This window comes from Chroicocephalus ridibundus, chromosome 30 (assembly GCF_963924245.1).
Source record: "Chroicocephalus ridibundus chromosome 30, bChrRid1.1, whole genome shotgun sequence".
Classification (NCBI taxonomy): Eukaryota; Metazoa; Chordata; class Aves; order Charadriiformes; family Laridae; genus Chroicocephalus; species Chroicocephalus ridibundus.
Window position 1 is genome coordinate 243,148 of NC_086313.1, and position 15,805 is coordinate 258,952.

At 61.3% G+C, this 15,805-nt stretch overlaps 1 protein-coding gene across 1 annotated transcript; it reads left to right on the forward strand.

Annotated features, from left to right (window-relative positions):
* The first annotated feature begins 5,083 nt into the window (after positions 1 to 5,083).
* LOC134508034 (kallikrein-14-like) lies at positions 5,084 to 14,594 on the forward strand. Its single transcript, XM_063319103.1, has 5 exons — positions 5,084 to 5,123; positions 7,277 to 7,535; positions 9,880 to 10,133; positions 12,810 to 12,946; positions 14,442 to 14,594. Exons 1-5 carry the CDS (start codon positions 5,084 to 5,086, stop codon positions 14,592 to 14,594), a joined length of 843 nt encoding a protein of 280 aa, XP_063175173.1.
* Positions 14,595 to 15,805: the final 1,211 nt, after the last annotated feature.

Sequence of the window (15,805 nt, forward strand, 5' to 3'; positions counted from 1 at the left end):
GAGGCAGAAATGGGCAGAAATGGACAAAATCAGGCAGAAGGGAGTGAAAAAACGGGCAAAAATGGTGATATTGGGGCAAAGTGGGTCATTACTGAGGAGAACCGGGCAAAAATCAGGCAGAAATGGGCAGAAATGGACAAAACCAGGCAGAAGGGAGCGAAAAACAGGGCAAAAATGGATGATATTGGGCCAAAGTCGGTCATACTGAGGAGAACTGGGCAAAAATCAGGCAGAAATGGGCAAAATCAGGCAGAAGTGAGGCAAAAATGGGCAGAAATGGACAAAACCAGGTAGAAGGGAGCGAAAAATGGGGCAAAAATGGTGATATTGGGCCGAAGCGGGTCATACTGAGCAGAACCGGGCAAAAATCAGGCAGAAATGGGCAAAATCGGGCAGAAGTGAGGCAAAAATGGGCAGAAATGGCCAAAATCAGGCAGAAGGGAGTGAAAAAACGGGCAAAAATGGGTGATATTGAGCCAAAGCGGGTCATAGTGAACAGAACCAGGCAAAAATCAGGCAGAAATGGGCAGAAATGGACAAAATCAGGCAGAAGGGAGCAAAAAAACAGGCAAAAATGGGTGATATTGGGCCGAAGTGGGTCATACTGAGGAGAACTGGGCAAAAATCAGGCAGAAATGGGCAAAATTGGGCAGAAGTGAGGCAGAAATGGGCAGAAATGGACAAAATCAGGCAGAAGGGAGCGAAAAACAGGGCAAAAAATGGATGATATTGGGCCAAAGTCGGTCATACTGAGGAGAACTGGGCAAAAATCAGGCAGAAATGGGCAAAATCGGGCAGAAGTGAGGCAAAAATGGGCAGAAATGGCCAAAACCAGGTAGAAGGGAGCGAAAAACGGGGCAAAAATGGGTGCTATTGGGCCGAAGCGGGGTTAACTGGGGCAGAACTGGGCGAAGGCAGGCGAAAATGGGCCAAATCGGGCAGGAATGAAGCCAAAGCGGGCGAAAACGGGCAAAACCGGGTTTTTTTTGCGGGGACGGGAGGGATGGACACCCCTTCCCCCCCCCCTCCCGCCCCCCGCCTTCCTCCCGCTTTTTTTGGGAGCACCCCAAAAAAAAAAAACCAACAAAAACCCCGCGACGGTTGAGTCAGCGGGAGGGAAAGGCGGCGGTGAGTCACGGGGCGAATCGCCACCCCGCCCCGGCCGCGTTACGGGGAGGGGGTAATTAGGGCAGATAACGAGGCCGGAGGGAAACTGAGGCCGGAGCAGGGAATGGCGGAGAGGCGGGGGGGGGGGGGGGGGGGGGGGGGGTTGGGGGGGGGTGAAGGGAGGCCGCGGTGGAGGAGCCGGGGTTGAGCTTTGCCAAACCGCAGCGGGAGGGAGGGGAGCCCCGGCGTCCCGGCACCCACAAACGCAGGGCGGCGTCTCCCCGGGGGAGCTGGCGGAGAACCCGGGCGCCCGCCAATCGCTTCCTCCCCCCGTCCCGGCCGGTCTTAAACTGGGGAGATGCCTTCCAGTCCAACTGGGGGATACTGGGAGCATCCGGGGTGGCGTCGGGGGCCAGGGCGGGGGGGGATCCCAGGTCCCCTGGGAGCACCTGGGGTGACATGGGGGGGACCCCAGACACCTGGGTCCCCTGGGAGCATCTGGGGTGACACGGGGGGGACATGGACCCCTGGGAGCAACTGGGGTGACACGGGGGGGACAGGGACCCCTGGGAGCATCTGGGGTGACACGGGGGGGGACACCAGACCCCTGGGAGCATCTGGGGTGACATGGGGGGGACCCCAGACACCTGGGTCCCCTGGGAGCATCTGGGGTGACACGGGGGGGACACCAGACCCCTGGGAGCATTTGGGGTGACACAGGGTGGGGACACCAGACCCCTGGGAGCATCTGGGGTGACACAGGGGGGACAGGGACCCTGGGAGCATCTGGGGTGACACGGGGAGGACACAGACCCCTGGGAGCATTTGGGGTGACACAGGGTGGGGACACCAGACCCCTGGGAGCATCTGGGGTGACATGGGGGGGACACAGACCCCTGGGAGCATCTGGGGTGACATGGGGGGGGACACAGACCCCTGGGAGCATTTGGGGTGACACGGGGGGACACACGGACACCTGGGTCCCCTGGGAGCACCCGGGGGGGACACCAGACCCCTGGGAGCATCGGGGGTGACACGGGGGGGGACACACCAGACCCCTGGGAGCGTCTCCTCCCCACGGCCACCTCTCCTTCCGTCCCCCCGCCCTGTCCCTCATCCCTGCCCCAACCCTCCTTCCAACCCCTCTCTCCCTCCCCCCCCGCCGCCCCCCATCGCTCCTTCCATCCCTCCCCCATCCCCCTCCATCCCCCCATCCATCCCTCTTCCCATCCCCCATCTCTCCCTCTCCCTCCCCCATCCCCCTTTCCATCCCCACCCCTCCCTCCCCCATCCCTCCATCCCCCTTTCCATCCCCCCATCCATCCCTCCATCCCCCCATCCATCCCCCCGTCCCTCCATCCCCCTTTCCATGCCCCCATCCCTCCCTCTTTCCATCCCTCTTTCCATCCCCCCGTCCCTCCCTCCATCCCTCTTTCCATCCCCCTGTCCCTCCATCCCCCCATCCCTCCCTCTTTCCATCCCTCTTTCCATCCCCCCGTCCCTCCATCCCCCCCTCCATCCCCCCATCCCTCCCTCTTTCCATCCCTCTTTCCATCCCCCCGTCCCTCCCTCCTCCCTCCTGTCCCCCCCACCCTTTCCCCCCCACCTTTTCGGTGACCCGGCCCCTCCCAACCCTTCCCAAAATCCGCCAAATCCACCCCCGCCCTCAATGCCCCAACCGCACCCCTGGGCGCCCACAGCCACACGCACCCACGGGCGGGGACGGACGCACGGACGGACGAGGGACGGACACGCAACGACAGGCAGGGGACAGCGGGGGACACGGGGGGGGAGACGGAGGGGAGATGGAAGAGGGGAAGGAGGGAGGGAAGGGGATGGAAGGAGAGACGGGAGGAGGGATGGAAGGAGGGATGGAAGGAGGGATGGAAGGAGGAAAGAGAGATGGAAGGAGGGAGATGGAAGAGGGGAAGGATGGAGGGAAGGGCATGGAAGGAGAGACGGGAGGAGGGATGGAAGGAGGGATGGAAGGAGGGGGATGGAAGGAGGGGAAGGATGGAGGGAAGGGGATGGAAGGAGGAAAGAGGGAGAGATGGAAGGAGGGAGATGGAAGGAGGGATGGAAGGACGGAAGAGAGATGGAAGGGGGAGATGGAAGGGGGGAGATGGAAGGGGGGAAGGATGGAGGGAAGGGGATGGAAGGAGGAAAGAGGGAGAGATGGAAGGAGGGATGGAAGGAGGAAAGAGAGATGGAAGGGGGAGATGGAAGGGGGAGATGGAAGGAGAGACAGGAGGAGGGTGGAAGGAGGAAAGACACGGAAGGTGGATGGAAGGCGGGAGATGGAAGGAGCGAGATGGAAGGAGACATGGAAGGAGGGAGATGGAAGGGAGGAGATGGAAGGAGGAAAGAGAGATGGAAGGAAGGGGATGGGAGGAGGATGGAAGGAGGGAGATGGAAGGAGGGATGGAAGGGGGGAGATGGAAGGGGGAGATGGAAGGGGGGATGGAAGGAGAGACAGGAATATGATGGAAGGAGGAAAGACACGGGAGGTGGATGGAAGGCGGGAGATGGAAGGAGCGAGATGGAAGGAGGAGGATGGAAGGAGGGATGGAAGGAGGGAGATGGAAGGAGGAAAGAGATGGAAGGAAGGGGATGGGAAGAGGATGGGAGGAGGGAGATGGAAGGAGGGATGGAAGGGGGGAGATGGAAGGAAGATGGAAGGAGGGAAGAGAGATGGAAGGGGGAGATGGAAGGGGGGAGATGGAAGGGGGGAGATGGAAGGGGGGATGGAAGGACGGAGATGGAAGGGGGGAGATGGAAGGGGGGAGATGGAAGGAGGAAAGAGATGGAAGGAAGGGGATGGGAGGAGGATGGAAGGAGGGAGATGGAAGGAGGGAGATGGAAGGAGGGAGAAGAGATGGAAGGAGGGATGAAAGGGGAGACGGAAAGAGGGAGATGGGAGGAGGATGGAAGGAGGGAGATGGAAGGAGGGAGATGGAAGGGGGGAGATGGAAGGGGGAGATGGAAGGGGGGAGATGGAAGGAGGATGGAAGGAGAGACAGGAGGAGGGCGGAAGGAGGAAAGACACGGAAGGTGGATGGAAGGCAGGAGATGGAAGGAGCGAGATGGAAGGAGGAGGATGGAAGGAGGAAAGAGAGATGGAAGGAAGGGGATGGGAGGAGGATGGGAGGAGGGAGATGGAAGGAGGGATGGAAGGGGGGAGATGGAAGGAAGATGGAAGGAGGGAAGAGAGATGGAAGGGGGAGATGGAAGGAGGGAGATGGAAGGAGGAGGATGGAAGGAGGAAAGAGAGATGGAAGGAAGGGGATGGGAGGAGGATGGGAGGAGGGAGATGGAAGGAGGGATGGAAGGAGGGAGATGGAAGGAAGATGGAAGGAGGGAAGAGAGATGGAAGGGGGGATGGAAGGAGGGAGATGGAAGGAGGGAGATGGAAGGAGGGAGATGGAAGGAGGATGGAAGGAGGGAGATGGAAGGAGGGAGATGGAAGGAGGGATGGAAGAAGGTGGAAGGAGGGATGGAAGGAGGAAAGACACGGAAGGTGGATGGAAGGAGGGATAGAAGGAGGAGAGATGGAAGGAGGGAGATGGAAGGGGGATGGAAGGAGAGACAGGAGGAGGGTGGAAGGAGGAAAGACACGGAAGGCGGATGGAAGGCGGGAGCTGGGAGGAGGGGGACGGGGGGACGGAAGGAGGATGGCAGGAGGGAAGAGGACGGAAGGAGGAAGGAAGGAGAGACGGAAGGGGGACGGAAGGAGGGAGACGGAAGGGGGGGATGGAGGGAGGGAAGGAGGAAGGAAGGAGGAAAGAGGGAGGGAAGGAGGAGGGAAGGAGAGGAGGAGGAGGAGGAAGGATGGAAGAAGGGATGGGAAGGAGGAAGGAGGGGGGACGGAGGGAGGAGGGAAGGAAGACGGGAGGGAAGGGGGGACGCGGGGACAGAGGGAGGGGACAGGGACAGGCCGGTGGCCCCACTGACCCTCCTCCGCGTCCCCCTCAGGGCCATGGAGCTGCTGCCCATCACGGTGCTCCTCCTGCTGACGGGTATGTGGGGTCCCACCTCCCCCCGCGTCCCCCCCACGTCCCCTCAGTGACCTCCCCATGTCCCTGTGGAAGGAGACTGGCAAGGGGACACGTCTGGTGGCCCACGTCCCCATGGAAGGAACCTGGGGAGGGGACGCGTCTGGTGGCCCCTGTCCCCATGGAAGGAACCTGGGGAGGGGACGCGTCTGGTGGCCCACGTCTCCATGGAAGGAACCTGGGGATGGGATGCGTCTGGTGGCCCGTGTCCCCATGTGTCCCCTCACGTCCCCCCGTGTCCCCTCCATGCCTTCCCCACGTCCCCATAGAGGGCACCTGGGGAGGGGACACATCTGGTGGCTCCTGTCCCCATGGAAGGAACCTGGGGAGGGGACGCATCTGGTGGCCCACGTCCCCATGGAAGGAACCTGGGGAGGGGACGCATCTGGTGGCCCACGTCCCCATGGAAGGAACCTGGGGAGGGGACGCGTCTGGTGGCCCACGTCCCCATGGAAGGAACCTGGGGAGGGGACACGTCTGGTGGCCCACGTCCCCATGGAAGGAACCTGGGGAGGGGACACGTCTGGTGGCCCACGTCCCCATGGAAGGAACCTGGGGAGGGGACGCATCTGGTGGCCCACGTCCCCATGGAAGGAACCTGGGGAGGGGACACGTCTGGTGGCCCACGTCCCCATGGAAGGAACCTGGGGAGGGGACGCGTCTGGTGGCCCACGTCCCCATGGAGGGAACCTGGGGAGGGGACGCGTCTGGTGGCCCACGTCCCCATGGAGGGAACCTGGGGAGGGGACACATCTGGTGGCTCCTGTCCCCATGGAAGGAACCTGGGGAGGGGACACATCTGGTGGCCCACGTCCCCATGGAAGGAACCTGGGGAGGGGACGTGTCTGGTGGCCCACGTCCCCATGGAAGGAACCTGGGGAGGGGACGCGTCTGGTGGCCCATGTCCCCATGGAAGGAGACTGGCAAGGGGACACGTCTGGTGGCTCCTGTCCCCATGGAAGGAACCTGGGGAGGGGACACGTCTGGTGGCCCACGTCCCCATGGAAGGAACCTGGGGAGGGGACGCATCTGGTGGCCCACGTCCCCATGGAAGGAACCTGGGGAGGGGACACGTCTGGTGGCCCCTGTCCCCATGGAAGGAACCTGGGGAGGGGACGCATCTGGTGGCCCCTGTCCCCACGGAAGGAACCTGGGGAGGGGACGCGTCTGGTGGCCCACGTCCCCATGGAAGGAACCTGGGGAGGGGACGCGTCTGGTGGCCCACGTCCCCACGGAAGGAACCTGGGGAGGGGACGTGTCTGGTGGCCCACATCTCCATGGAAGGAACCTGGGGATGGGATGCGTCTGGTGGCCCGTGTCCCCATGTGTCCCCTCACGTCCCCCCGTGTCCCCTCCATGCCTTCCCCACGTCCCCATAGAGGGAACCTGGGGAGGGGACACATCTGGTGGCTCCTGTCCCCATGGAAGGAACCTGGGGAGGGGACACATCTGGTGGCCCACGTCCCCATGGAAGGAACCTGGGGAGGGGACACATCTGGTGGCCCACGTCCCCATGGAAGGAACCTGGGGAGGGGACGCGTCTGGTGGCCCACGTCCCCATGGAAGGAACCTGGGCAGGGGATGCGTCTGGTGGCCCACGTCCCCATGGAAGGAACCTGGGGAGGGGACACTTCTGGTGGCTCCTGTCCCCACGGAAGGAACCTGGGGAGGGGACGCATCTGGTGGCCCACGTCCCCATGGAAGGAACCTGGGTAGGGGACGCGTCTGGTGGCCCCTGTCCCCACGGAAGGAACCTGGGGAGGGGACGCGTCTGGTGGCCCCTGTCCCCACGGAAGGAACCTGGGGAGGGGACGCGTCTGGTGGCCCACGTCCCCATGGAGGAAACCTGGGGAGGGGACGCGTCTGGTGGCCCACATCCCCATGGAAGGAACCTGGGGAGGGGACACGTCTGGTGGCCCACGTCTCCATGGAGAGAACCTGGGGAGGGGACGCATCTGGTGGCCCACGTCCCCATGGAAGGAACCTGGGGAGGAGACACTTCTGGTGGCCCACGTCCCCATGGAGGAAACCTGGGGAGGGGACACGTCTGGTGGCCCACGTCCCCACGGAAGGAACCCAGGGGTGAGGACGTCTGGTGACCCACGTCCTCCCGGCAGGAGAAGCCTGGGGCCAGACCCCATCTGGTGGCCCTTGTCCTCATGACCAGAAGGACGTCGGGGAAGGGACGGAGCCGATCTGCGTCCCCGTGTCCCCGCCGGAGGCGCGGGCCACGAGGGACGAGGACAGGATCATCGGGGGCTACCCCTGCCGCCCCTTCTCCCAGCCGTGGCAGGTCTACATCTACCGGCCCGTCCTCTGCGGTGGCATCCTGCTGAGGGCCAACTGGGTGCTCACGGCCGCCCACTGCAACAGCAGGTGGGGACACCCCGCCGGGGGACACCCCACGGGCACGGGGACACCCCACGGGGAGGGGGACACCCCATGAAGACAGGGACAACCCATGGGGAAGGAGATATCTCAAGGGGAAGGGGACACCCCATGGGGACATCCCAACGGGAAGGGGACAACTCAAGGGGAAGGGGACACCTCATGGGGACACCCCATGGAGAAGGAGATGTCCCAAGGGGAAGGGGACACCTCATGGGGATGGGGACACCCCACGGGGAAGGGGACACCCCATGGAGGAGACGTCCCAAGGGGAAGGGGACACCCCACGGGGACAGGGACAACCATGGGGAAGGAGATATCTCAAGGGGAAGGGGACACCCCATGGGGACATCCCAACGGGAAGGGGACAACTCAAGGGGAAGGGGACACCTGATGGGGAAGGGGACAACCCACGGGGACACCCCACGGGGACGGGGACACCCCATGGAGAAGGAGACATCCCAAGGGGAAGGGGACACCCCACGGGGACAGGGACAACCCATGGGGAAGGAGATATCTCAAGGGGAAGGGGACACCCCATGGGGACATCCCAATGGGAAGGGGACACCCCACAGGGATGGGGACACCCCATGGGGAAGGGGACAACCCATGGGGACATCCCAAAGGGAAGGGGACAACCCAGGGGGAAGGGGACACCTCATGGGGAAGGGGACACCCCATGGAGAAGGAGACGTCCCAAGGGGAAGGGGACACCTCACGGGGACATCCCAACGGGAAGGGGACAACTCAAGGGGCAGGGGACAAACCATGGGGACACTCCAGGGAGAAGGGGACATCCCAAGGGGAAGGGGACACCTGATGGGGAAGGGGACACCCCACGGGGACACCCCACGGGGACGGGGACACCCCATGGAGAAGGAGACGTCCCAAGGGGAAGGGGACACCCCACGGGGAAGGGGACATAGACAACAGGGACGTGACGAGGGGACACGCGTGGCTGGAGGGACACGGCCGGGGGACGAGTGACTCTCCACCCACACGTGTCCCACCCGTGTCCCCCTCCGTGTGCCCATGTCCCCATTGTCCCTCCACACCCATCCCCACATCCCACCAACGTCCCCTCCGTGTCCCCACGGTCCCTCCATGCCCATCCCCACGTCCCACCAACGTCCCCACCATGTCCCCTCCGTGTCCCCATGTCCCCACGGTCCCTCCACACCCATCCCCACGTCCCACCTCTCCCCCTCCACGTCCCCATGGTCCCTCCACACTCACTCCCACGTCCCACCAACGTCCCCACCATGTCCCCTACCGTGTCCCCATGTCCCCATGGTCCCTCCACTCCCATCCCCACGATCCACCTATGTCCCCTCCGTGTCCCCATGGTCCCTCCACACCCATCCCCACGTCCCACCAACGTCCCCTCCGTGTCCCATCCTTGTCCCCCTCCATGTCCCCACGTCCCACCTCTCCCCCTCCATGTCCCCATGGTCCCCCCACACCCATTCCCATGTCCCAACAACGTCCCCACCATGTCCCTTCCGTGTCCCCATGTCCCCATCCCTCTCCACACCCATCCCCACGTCCCACCAACGTCCCTGCCACGTCCCCTACCGTGTCCCCATGTCCCCATGGTCCCTCCACACCCATCCCCACATCCCACCCATGTCCCTTCCTTGTCCCCACGTCCCACCACTCCCCCTCCATGTCCCCATGGTCCCTCCACACTCACTCCCACGTCCCACCAACGTCCCCACCATGTCCCCTCCGTGTCCCCATGTCCCCATGGTCCCTCCATGCCCATCCCCACGTCCCACCAACATCCCCTCCATGTCCCCATGGTCCCTCCACACCCATCCCCATGTCCCCACCATGTCCCCTCCGTGTCCCCATGTCCCCACGGTCCCTCCACACCCATCCCCACGTCCCACCAACGTCCCCTCCATGTCCCCATGTCCCACCTCTCCCTCTCCATGTCCCCATGGTTCCTCCACACCCATCCCCACGTCCCACCAACGTCCCCTCCATGTCCCCATGGTCCCTCCACACCCATCCCCATGTCCCACCAATGCCCCCTCCATGTCCCCATGTCCCACCTCTCCCCCTCCATGTCCCCACGGTCCCTCCACACCCATCCCCACGTCCCACCAATGTCCCCTCCATGTCCCCATGTCCCACCTCTCCCCCTCCATGTCCCCATGGTCCCTCCACACCCATCCCCATGTCCCACCAACGTCCCCTCCATGTCCCCATGGTCCCTCCACACCCATCCCCACGTCCCACCAACGTCCCCTCCGTGTCCCCACGGTCCCTCCACGCCCATCCCCACGTCCCACCCGCGTCCCGGCCCCGGCCCCGGGTGGCGACGCAGAGGCCTGCGGCTGCGCCTGGGGGAGAACGACCTGCAGCGGCGGGAGGGGACGGAGCAGGACCGGCGGGTGACGGTGGCCATCCCCCACCCGGCCTTCGACCCCACCACCCTGGACAACGACCTGATGCTCCTCAAGCTGGACCGGCCGGTGGCCCTGGGCCAGGCCGTGCGCCCCATCCCCCTGCCCCGCGCCTGCGCCCCCCCCGGCGCCACCTGCCTGGTCTCGGGCTGGGGGACCGTCACCACCCCCCAAGGTGAGAGGACGCCCCCGGGGGGAGGAGAGACGGCGCCCCATGGCGGGGGGGGGGGACCCACACATCCCTGTCACCTCCCCTGTCCCCCCCATGGGGGGGACACAGTGCCCTGGGGGGGGGGACACACGGCCCTGTCACCCCCCTCGTCACCCCCATGGAGGGGGGGACACGCTGCCCTGTCACACCCCCCCCCCGCCTTATCCCTATCGGTAACCTTTGAGTAACCTTTGAGTAACCTTCGAGTAACCTCCGCCGAACCTATGGGGGGGCCTGTGGGTAACCTCCACTTAAGCGTTGAGTAACGTGTGAGTAACCCATGAGTAACCTGTGAGTAACCCATGAGTAACCCATGAGTAACCTTCCCCTAACCTACGCCGAACCTTGGCGCAACCTAGACGTAACCTTGGAGTAACCTACACCCCACCATTGAGTAACCTACGCCTAAACTGTGGGTAACCTACGCCTAACCTTCGAGTAACCTATGCCTAACCTTCGAGTAACCTATGAGTAACCTTCAAGTAACCTATGACTAACCTTGGAGTAACCTTGGAGTAACCTATGCCTAACCTTCAAGTAACCTTGGAGTAACCTTTGAGGAACCTATGCCTAACCTTCGAGTAACCTTCGAGTAACCTTCAAGGAACCTATGCCTGATCTATGACTAACCTTGGCGTAACCTTCGAGTAACCTATGCCTAACCTTCGCGTAACCTATGACTAACCTTCGAGTAACCTATGACTAACGTTTGAGTAACCTATGACTAACCTATGACTAACCTTGGAGTAACCTTCGCCTAACCTTCGAGTACCCTATGCCCAACCTTCGAGGAACCTTGGAGTAACCTTCGAGGAACCTTGGAGTAACCTTCCAGGAACCTGTGCCTAACCTTTGAGTAACCTATAAGCAATCTATGACTAGCCTTGGAGTAACCTTCGAGTAACCTATGCCTAACCTTCGAGTAACCTATGACTAACCTTCGAGTAACCTATGCCCAACCTTCGAGTAACCCTGGAGTAACCTTCGAGGAACCTATGCCTAACCTTCAAGTAACCTATGAGTAACCTATGTCTAACTTTTAAGTAACCTACGCCTAACCTATAAGTAAGCGACAAGTAACCTACACTTAATCTTTGAGTAACCTATGACTAGGCTTGGAGTAACCTATGGGTAAGCTTCAAGTAACCTACACCTAAACTATGAGTACCCCTTGAGTAACCTACTCATAATCCACGAGTAATCCACGTATAATCCATGAGGAACCTATGAGCAACCCACACGTAATCCTTGAGCAACCTACGAGTAATCCATTAGTAACCCATGCATAATCCTTGAGTAACCTACGCGTAATTCTTGAGTAACCCACGAGTAACCTACCAGTAATCCATGAGTAACATACAAGTAACCCATGTGTAATACTTGACTAACCTAGGAGTAATCCATGAGTAACCTACGTGTAATCATTGAGTAACCCACACGTAATCCTTGAGAAACCCCCAAGTAACCTACGAGTAACCTGCACATAATCCATGAGTAACCTACCAGTAACCCTTGAGTAACCCATGTGTAATCCTTGAGTAACCCACGAGTAACCTACGCATAATCCACGAGTAACCTACCAGTAATCCATGAGTAATCCACACGTAATCCTTGACTAACATAGGAGTAATCCATGAGTAACCTACACGTAATCCTTGAGTAACCCACAAGTAAACCATGAGTAACCTACCAGTAATCCATGAGTAACCTACAAGTAACCTACACGTAACCCATGCATAACCTACAAGTAACCTACATGTAATCCATGAGTAATTTATAAGTAACTTCCACATAATCTATGAGTAACCTACACGTAATCAATGAGTAACCTATGAGTAACCTAGAGCAACCTGCATATAATCCTTGAGTATCCTACGAGCAATCCATTAGTAACCTACAAGTAACCTACACATAATCTCTGAGTAACCTACACATAATCAATGAGTAACCTATGCGTAATCCACGAGTAACCTACGAGCCACCTACACATAATCCACGAGTAACCTACGTGTACTCCAGGTGCAACCTACGCGTAACCTACGTGTAATCCACGAGTAACCTATGCGTAATCCACGAGTAACCTATGAGTAACCTACACATAATCCATGTGTAACCTACGCATAATCCATGAGTAACCTATGCGTAACCCACGAGCAACCTCCACGTAATCCCCGAGTAACCTCCGAGTAACCTCCACGTGATCCTTGAGTAACCTATGCGTAATCCATGAGTAACCTACGCGCAACCTACACATAACCCATGAGTAACCTATGCGCAATCCACGAGTAACCTACACTTAACCTATGAGTAACCTCCGCTTAACCCACGAGTAACCTCCGCGCAACCTACGCGTAGTCCACGAGTAACCTACGCGTAGTCCATGAGTAACCTACGAGCAACCTACACATAATCCACGAGTAACCTACACGTAGTCCACGAGTAACCTCCGCGCAACCTACGCGTAGTCCACGAGTAACCGACGCGTAAACCTACACTTAACCTCCGAGTAACCTCCGAGTAACCTCCCGCCAACCTCCGAGTAACCCCCGAGTAGGGTGCGGAGCATCCCGGTGTCCCCCCCTTCCCCCCCCCCACTTCCCCCCCGGCCCCGATGTGACCCCCGACCCTTGACCCCCGCAGTGACCCTGCCGCGTCACCTCATCTGCGCCTACGTCGACATCATCCCGGCCTCCACCTGCCGCGCCGCCTACCCCCGCCGCGTCACCCCCAACATGCTCTGCGCCGGCGTCCGCGACCAGCGCATCGACTCCTGCCAGGTAGCCGGGGGGGAAGGGGCGGGGGCGGGGACACCCCCAAATGTCACCCCCGGGCCACCAAAACTCAAGGGCCACCCACATCTCACCACCACGGCCACCTCAGGGCCACCAAAACTCAAGGGCCACCCCCATCTCACCACCATGGCCACCTCAGGGCCACCAAAACTCAAGGGCCACCCCCATCTCATCACCACGGCCACCCCCGGGCCACCAAAACTCAAGGGCCACCCACATCTCATCACCACGGCCACCTCAGGGCCACCAAAACTCAAGGGCCACCCCCATCTCACCACCATGGCCACCCCCGGGCCACCAAACCTCAAGGGCCACCCCCATCTCACCACCACGGCCACCCCCGGGCCACCAAAACTCAAGGGCCACCCCCATCTCACCACCACGGCCACCTCAGGGCCACCAAAACTCAAGAGCCAGCCCAATCACACCACCACGGCCACCCCCGGGCCACCAAAACTCAAGATCATCCCCCATCTCACCACCACGGCCACCCCCGGGCCACCAAAACTCAAGAGCCAGCCCAATCTCACCACCACGGCCACCCCCGGGCCACCAAAACTCAAGAGCCACCCCCATCTCACCACCACGGCCACCCCCGGGCCACCAAAACTCAAGGGCCACCCCCATCCCACCCCAATGGCCACCTTCAGGTGGCTTTGGGCCACCCCAACTCAAGCTCCCCACCCAACCCCACCTTGATGGCCACCGAAACTCAAGCTCTGGCCCCATCCCACCTCGATGGCCACCTTTGGATGGCTTTGGGCCACCCCAACTCAAGCTCCCCACCCAACCCCACCTTCATGGCCACCTTCGGATGGCTTTGGGCCACCCCAACTCAAGCTCCCCACCCAACCCCACCTCGATGGCCACCGAAACTCAAGCTCTGGCCCCATCCCACCTCAATGGCCACTTTCAGGTGGCTTTGGGCCACCGAAACTCAAGCTCTGGCCCCATCCCACCTCGATGGCCACCTTCGGATGGCTTTGGGCCACCCCAACTCAAGCTCCCCACCCAACCCCACCTTCATGGCCACCTTCAGATGACTTTGGGCCACCCCAACTCAAGCTCCCCACCCAACCCCACCTTCATGGCCACCTTCGGATGGCTTTGGGCCACCCCAACTCAAGCTCCCCACCCAACCCCACCTTCATGGCCACCTTCAGGTGGCTTTGGGCCACCCCAACTCAAGCTCCCCACCCAACCCCACCTTCATGGCCACCTTCGGATGGCTTTGGGCCACCCCAACTCAAGCTCCCCACCCAACCCCACCTTCATGGCCACCTTCGGATGGCTTTGGGCCACCCCAACTCAAGCTCCCCACCCAACCCCACCTTCATGGCCACCGAAACTCAAGCTCTGGCCCCATCCCACCTCGATGGCCACCTTGAGATGGCTTTGGGCCACCCAAACTCGAGATCATCCCCCATCCCACCCCCGTGGCCACCTTCAGGTCCCCAAGCTCCGTCCCCTCTCCCCGCAGGGTGACTCCGGGGGGCCACTGTCCTGCAACGGGACCCTCCAAGGCATCGTGTCCTGGGGGCTACAGACCTGCGCCCTCCCCGGCCGCCCGGGGGTCTACACCCGCGTCTGCAACTACGTGGGTTGGATCCTCAACACCATGAATCGCAACTAGGACCCGGTGACCACCCCCCCCCCCACCACCCCCACCCCACCCCCACCCCACCCCACCCCACCCCATCCCCGAGTTCGGGCCACCAAAGAACCCAAGGAGGGACACAGGCAGGCGGATCTGGGCCACCACAGCTCGGGCCATGAAGACACAGATCTGGGCCACCACGGACCACGACTAAGGACACAGAGACACGGATGCGGGCCACCATGATGTGGGCCACCACAGACCCTGACTAAGGACACCCAGACACACATCTGGGCCACCACAGATCTGGGCTACCATGGACCACAGATCTGGGCCACCATGGACTACGACCGGGGACACGAAGACAAAGATCTGGGCTACCATGGACCACAGATCTGGGCCACCATGGACTACGACCAGGGACATGAAGACACAGATCTGGGCTACCATGGACCACAGATCTGGGCCACCATGGACTACGACCAGGGACATGAAGACACAGATCTGGGCCACCAGGGACCACGACTAAGGACACAGAGACACGGATGCGGGCCACCATGATGTGGGCCACCACAGACCCTGACTAAGGACACCCAGACACACATCTGGGCCACCACAGATCTGGGCCACCATGGACTACGACCGGGGACACGAAGACACAGATCTGGGCCACCATGGACCACAGATCTGGGCCACCATGGACTACGACCAGGGACATGAAGACACAGATCTGGGCCACCATGGACTACGACCAGGGACATGAAGCCAAAGATCAGGGCTACCATGGACCACAGATCTGGGCCACCATGGACTACGACCAGGGACACGAAGCCAAAGATCTGGGCCACCATGGACTACGACTAAGGACACACAGACACAGACCTGGGCCACCAGAGATCTGGGCTACCATGGACCACAGATCTGGGCCACCATGGACTACGACCAGGGACACGAAGCCAAAGACCTGGGCCACCACCCACCCCAGCTAGGGACAAGAGGGCAGCGACCTGGGCTACCACTGCCACGGAGATGACTCTGGGCCACCAACTTGGGCCACTAAGGACGGCAGCTGAGGACGTGGGGACGCGGATCTGGGCCATGGCGGACCGTCACTGGAGATACCAAATCCTGGCCACGACCGAGGACACCCGGCTGGGCCACCGCAACTGGGGAGGCGGAGCCGGGCCACCGTAAGCCGGGCCAAGAAGTCCCTCAAGGACCGGATGGGGGCCACCAGGGCCCGCACC